We start from the raw sequence: 5,875 nt of genomic DNA, 5'->3' as shown, positions 1-5,875 counted from the left end.
TCTGGCCAAGAGCAAAAACAAAATGAAGATCGCGCGCGCCACCAGGTGCCAGTGCTGCCGATGCTATTTTCTGCTACTATTTTTCCCGCGCTAGGGATTTTTGGGCCTAATGTATAGTGTGACCGCTAACGGTATGTTATACACTTTTCGGTATATTTTGTGCAGCCACTCTAATCCCGTTTTGTTATTTCTTAATTGAAGTTAATTTTGTTTAAAAACAAGTAAGCTACGTCCACGCCCCACGCCCTAGAAAGTGTGTGTAATTAGTCGAAGGCTACTCTAGATTGGCTTATCAACGAAAAACTGGTGAATAGTTGGAGTTTGGAGTTGGTTTTCATTGACCAAAATATATGGGCGTTGACGCTGATGGCAGCGCGTCACAGGCCCAAATGAATTAAACAAACATGTTTCACACACAGCCTTTTGACCCATTACTCTTGTGATCTGTTCTGTGATTGTAGAAACATGGTGGTGCTGAGCTCCTGCTGGTCCCCCATTATATGGTCCGACAATGTCCGTACGGGCAGCTACGCTGTGGCCGCTTACACGGCCGCGCTCTCGGTGGTGATGATCACGATTATCGCTTACATGCTTGCGGGCGGCGAGTCGGCCCAGCTATATTCGCCACTCTTCGAGACGGATATCAAGAGCTCGATGCCCATAGCAGGCGGCTTCTTCATCATATACTTTCTCCTGATAATTTTTGCCTCCTATCTGGTGTACTTTGGGATTAAGATCAGGTGCCATAAGCTAATGGAGTTATTGTGTTGTTAGTGTTGCTATTATAAATTTCCCTCCTCAGCACTCGCGGCTGGCTGCTGCCCTGGCTTGGTCTCGTGGGCCTAGCCATTCTCTTCCAGTTTTGCTGGAGTCTGTGGCTCATCGGTGGCTACTATATTTATGTAAGTAGGAAAAGACACCCGGACAAAGCTTATTCTGTATTTAATGTTTTCTATCCCCACTCCCACAGCTGGAGCAAACCTTTTCGGCTCTGCTTAACTTCGTCTGGATGGCCTACAATGTGAGTACTTGCATGAAAAATGCCCTCATCAGTATCTTATCCACTCTTCTGTAATTCCTTAGATATACTGCTGGCTGGTTGTGTTCTCTCAGTACCAGATCTTCCTACAAATCCAGAATCCAAACATTGAGCTGCTGATGCCATGATGAAGTCTAAAACTAGGGTCGAATAAATTTTAGAATACTTAGACTTGACATGCAACAAAAGTCCGTCCAGAGACAGTTTTGTAATAAGAGTACATACATTTCCATTGCACACCAAGATGCCTACCAAATAGTTTTATATACAATAATATATATTTTACACCTTTATACACATCCATTATATACCTAATACCTATTATATGAACCGAATGCCTTAGTCTGCTTTTTGACCATTAAAAACAATTATTTGTAAAGACATCTACATCTACTGCGTGTTTGTACTTGGAGCGCATCCCCGAAGCCATCGAGAGATGTGGATATCAGCAGCCGCAAAGTAAGTTACATCTGTGTACGCATTAAATATATATGTATTTATATTTAGAGAAAGTTACAATTTGTACAGAAACTTTTAATCAAACAGACGACTAAAACAGACCCCGTAAAGCAGGGGGCAGATCTGATCGGCTTTTTGGGTGTGAGTGTGCGACAAAGCAATGTGAAGGCCAGGCCATCGAACCAAACTAGGTTCGAGTGGGATCGAGGAGGGTTTTCAAAACACTAAATATACATTATGGTAAGTTCTTAGGGTCGAATAATATACAGAGCGCAGCGCCAAGTACTGCTGTACTACCGCCTGGTGTTGGACACAGGAAAATGGTACAGGTATGGTGTTGGGTTGCGTTGCTTGGTTGCTTGCGAACTATTCCTAGGTCTTCTCCTCCTTCTCCTTGTTGTACCGCTCGAGCTCCTTGAGGAACTGGGCCTTCGGCTTCATCACATTGGGTCGCTCGCCACGGCAGTTGGGACAGAACCACTTGCCCTTTGGCTTCAGCACCAGGGACACGCACGAAAAGTGGAACCACTCGATGGGGCACAGGTCGTTGTCGCAGAGAATCATCTCGCCAAAAGAGATCTGCAATAGAAATAGGGTTAGATCATTCGTTCTGGATTTCATCTCACCCACTCCACTCACCTGGTTGCAGACGCAATAGGTCGGCTCATCCGGATCAATGGTCTCCGGCGGCGGCGTCTCCTCGCGTGCATTCGCTGTTGTGTTCGAAGCGCCCGCGCCGCGTACCTTGCGTTTCTTCTTTTTGCCCGAATTGTTGCCGCCTCCTCCTCCTCCTCCGCCACCACCACCTCCAGCCCCGGTTCCTCCTCCTCCGCTGCTCGTTCCAGCGGATCCACTGGCCAGGCTACCGCTCGAAGTTCCTTGCAGGTTCCCCTTGCGCTGACTGGCCCCAGCACTCCCCATGGAGCCCTTGCGTTCCCCGTTGCCACTGCCACTGCCAGCAGCCTCATTAGCTGAGTTCGATTCGTTGCCACCCATCTCCAGGGTGCTGCCGTTGACCAGGCTCTCGTTGCGGCGCCGGGAGCGTTTGTTGCCCCCTCTCTGCAAATCAACGCCGCCGCCGCTGGCGCCCAAATTACCATTGGAGCCGTGGCCACCGTTGCTGACACCGTGGCTGGAGCGCTCAGAGTTCGGTGTGGAGCCACCGCCATTGCCAGAGATGATGGTCCCCGGATTAGACACGCCAACGACGCCGACATACACGGGCAGTCCGTACTCATCCTTCACTGTAAATCCGCCCACACTTCCTCCCAGGCCGTTTCCATTCAACCCACTGCTGCTAGCGGCGCCTCCGCCCACCGTGTTCGCCTGGTCCTGCATCGGGCTGTGTAATCTCTGCAGCTTTGTAGCCGGGCAGTCGTCGAGCAGCGTGTAGCGGTCGCGCTCCTCCTTCAGGTCCAGGTTCTGCTGGTTTGTGTCCAGCTGCCGCAGCTTGCCGTCGATAATCTCCTGCATGTGGCCGACAATCTGCATCTTTTCGTCCCCCAGCTCCTGCGCCTGGATGAGGCATTGGTGCATTCGGTTGATGCTGCGCGACCGTCGACTGGAGTCGGTCGAGTTTTGCAGCGTCAGATACAGGTCATAGTAGTGGTCCACGTCGCGTATCAGCCCTGCGAATAGTGCCAACAGATCAAATCAATTCATGCTGCATTTGAGAAAGAGTTTGCTCGAATAGCCCACCTCGGTACTGGACATCGATGTCCCTGATGCGGGAGAGCTGCCGCTGCACGTCGTCCGGCAGATTCTCCACGGAATCAATGTAGTTGTCCACATAGGTGGCCGAATTGATGGCCTCCGACTCGGATGCAATTGGATTTATCATGTTAAGGTTCGATGCGCGTCAGTTCGGCTGCTGTCGCTGCCACATCGAGTGACCAGGAGCTGGAATCTGTCGAATCGGTGCGCCAGAGGGACTGGACTGCAAAAGATCTGCTGTGCTGTGTTTCTTTTTCGCTAGTCGCTAGTTTTTAAGATAATTTTTGTATGGCGTTTCGAGTCCACTTGCGACTGTACTTGTGTGCGTGTGTATGTGTGCGTAGGTACATATATATGCATATATTCGCCGTTGTCCAGCACTGATTTTTCATACGATAGTATCAATATTAATTGTTTGGTGTTTTGGAGCACTGTGTGTGTAGAAAGAGAAAAAGTATAGTTACCATGTAAAAATGGACATTTTTGCTGACCTTCTTTGCTTGAAGCTTAAGTCCGAACTAGCTAGTAATATTATTATACTTTTCAAAATGACCGCCAAACTCCATTTAGCGCACAAAAAATACTGCAATTTTTCGCTCTCAAATCGTGGTGGTTTTTCAAAATTGGTTCTCTTTTCCGTGGTGAAGAGAGCGTATTCGTGGTGACTTACCCCTAATTTTCGTGGTGTGAGCCACATGTATCTTACGGGAACGCGTAGGAACGTATATACATCGTTGAGACGTTCCATACGCGTTCCCGTAAGATACATTTGATTTGTATGGGAAAAATTTCAGCAACATGGGGAAATGAATTAGCAGCACTGTTGTGCAACTTTGGCACGGAATGAGCAACAATCTGCATACCTTGGGAAAATGGATATTATGGACTTGAGATATTGTTTGTAATTTCAGGCTCCAATTAATGCAGAAACTACTCAGTCTCTGTTCTAAAGATTTTAACAAAGTTTTGCAGCTCACGACTACCAATAATAGGTATCAGAACCGGGATAAATGTATTTATAACACACAAACATGTGCATTAATATGTAAAAAACATGTCAATCTAGGATAAAATCATAAATAATGTTTCAATGGAGCTTGGAACAAAACATTTAACACCAATTAAAAGAAATAAGGTATACAAAAGTACATACGCATAGAAGATACTTGGTTGACCAGCAACACTGACGTAACATTTAGTCAACATTTAAGTTGTATGCTTTGGCCGTTTTTGTTTGAACCCTAATATGTAAGCAATCCAATGAAAAAGAGTACTAAAAACTAACCAATCCTGAACAAAATTTATGTATCTATCGGATAAAATTATTTGTTTACGGCTGAGAGGGCCAACTATCTAGTAATATTAAACTGAATATAAAAATTGACGAATTTCATATCACAAAATATCACGGTATGGCAGCCCGCAGCAACTACGAATTGCACGAGTCTGGCAGCGCCACAAAACGACGACAAATTCGTTTTATGCTGTTTTTGTTTGAACCTTAATATGTAAATAATCCAATAAAAAGGACTTCTGAAAACTTGCCAATCTCTTAAAAAATTTATGTATCTATCGGATAAAATTATTTGTTTAGGGCTGAGAGTCCCAGCTAGCTGGTAATATTAAACGGAATATTAAAATTGATGAATATGATTTTCCTCGGTATGTTTAAGGTATATAATGAAAATGACGTTTCTGAGGTTCCAGTCACACTCGAAAAAACAAATCAAGTGAAATATTTATTTTTCCAAATATTAAGACACATTTCAAATTGACCGCCAAACTCAATTTAGCGCACAAAAAATACTGACATTTTTCGCTCTCAATTCGTGGAGAGTTTGCAAAAGTCGCTCTCAATTCGTGGAGAGTTTGCAAAATTTGCTCTCAATTCGTGGAGAGTGCTCTCTTTTCAGTGGAGAATAGAGTGTTTTTGTGGAGACTTTCCCCTCATTTTCGTGGTGTGGCAGCATGTTGCTGAAATTTTTCCCATACAAAATCAAATGTATCTTACGGGAACGCGTATGGAATAAAGATTCATTGTTGCGTCATTCCATACGCGTTCCCGTATGATACATTTGATTTGTATGGGAAAAATTTCAGCAACATGGGGAAATGAATTAGCAGCATTGCTGTGCAACTTTGGCACGGAATGAGCAACAATCTGCATACCTTGGGAAAATGGATATTATGGACTTGAGGTATTGTTTGTAATTTCAGGCTCCAATTAATGCAGAAACTACTCAGTCTCTTTTTTCAAGATATTAACGAAATTTGGCAGCTCACGGGTTCCAATAATAGGTATCAGAACCGGGATAAATGAATTTATAAAACACAAAACATTTGCATTAATAGGTGAAAAACATCTGAATCTAAGAAAAACACAATATTAATGTTTCAATGCAGCTTGGAACAACAAATTTCACATTAATTAAAGGAAATAGGGTATACAAAGGTCCATACGCATGCAGATACTTGGTTGACTAGCAACAATGACGGAATGTGACCGGAGTTCACACTCACGTTTTATGCTTTGGCCGTTTTTCTTTGAACCTTTTTATGTAAACAATGCAATGAAAAGGAGCTCTGAAAACTAGCCAATCCCGAACAAAATTTATTGAGGAATTGAATAAAATTTATTATTAAGGGAGGAATGGGCTAACTAGC

At 44.4% G+C, this 5,875-nt stretch overlaps 2 protein-coding genes across 2 annotated transcripts; one reads left to right on the top strand and one right to left on the bottom strand.

The window, feature by feature from the left end:
- The first annotated feature begins 178 nt into the window (after positions 1 to 178).
- On the top strand, positions 179 to 1,426 carry LOC111069905. Its single transcript, XM_022360124.2, has 5 exons — positions 179 to 306; positions 462 to 740; positions 803 to 902; positions 971 to 1,021; positions 1,084 to 1,426. Exons 2-5 carry the CDS (start codon positions 466 to 468, stop codon positions 1,165 to 1,167), a joined length of 510 nt encoding a protein of 169 aa, XP_022215816.2. The 5' UTR covers positions 179 to 306; positions 462 to 465; the 3' UTR covers positions 1,168 to 1,426.
- Positions 1,371 to 3,552, bottom strand: LOC111069902 (inhibitor of growth protein 3). The gene is made up of 3 exons (XM_022360111.2): positions 3,197 to 3,552; positions 2,138 to 3,126; positions 1,371 to 2,077 (listed from the first exon to the last, which is right to left on the bottom strand). The coding sequence occupies exons 1-3, from the start codon at positions 3,336 to 3,338 to the stop codon at positions 1,871 to 1,873; spliced, it is 1,338 nt and encodes a 445-aa protein (XP_022215803.2). The 5' UTR covers positions 3,339 to 3,552; the 3' UTR covers positions 1,371 to 1,870.
- Positions 3,553 to 5,875: the final 2,323 nt, after the last annotated feature.

The sequence above is a fragment of the Drosophila obscura genome, unplaced genomic scaffold, assembly GCF_018151105.1.
Source record: "Drosophila obscura isolate BZ-5 IFL unplaced genomic scaffold, ASM1815110v1 contig_4, whole genome shotgun sequence".
NCBI classification, from domain to species: Eukaryota; Metazoa; Arthropoda; class Insecta; order Diptera; family Drosophilidae; genus Drosophila; species Drosophila obscura.
This window is presented reverse-complemented; position numbering and strand designations above follow the sequence as displayed.

What these genes read in the sequence shown, in the direction of transcription:
- LOC111069902 (XM_022360111.2), bottom strand. Translation starts at nt 3,338, where the DNA reads ATGATAAATCCAATTGCATCCGAGTCGGAGGCCATCAATTCGGCCACC. An exon ending in CATCGATGTCCAGTACCGAG is followed by an intron (nt 3,127 to 3,196) that starts GTGGGCTATTCG and finishes CACTATTCGCAG; the next exon opens with GGCTGATACGCGACGTGGAC. An exon ending in CCTATTGCGTCTGCAACCAG is followed by an intron (nt 2,078 to 2,137) that starts GTGAGTGGAGTG and finishes TTTCTATTGCAG; the next exon opens with ATCTCTTTTGGCGAGATGAT.
- LOC111069905 (XM_022360124.2), top strand. Translation starts at nt 466, where the DNA reads ATGGTGGTGCTGAGCTCCTGCTGGTCCCCCATTATATGGTCCGACAAT. An exon ending in TCGGTGGCTACTATATTTAT is followed by an intron (nt 903 to 970) that starts GTAAGTAGGAAA and finishes CCACTCCCACAG; the next exon opens with CTGGAGCAAACCTTTTCGGC. An exon ending in TCGTCTGGATGGCCTACAAT is followed by an intron (nt 1,022 to 1,083) that starts GTGAGTACTTGC and finishes GTAATTCCTTAG; the next exon opens with ATATACTGCTGGCTGGTTGT.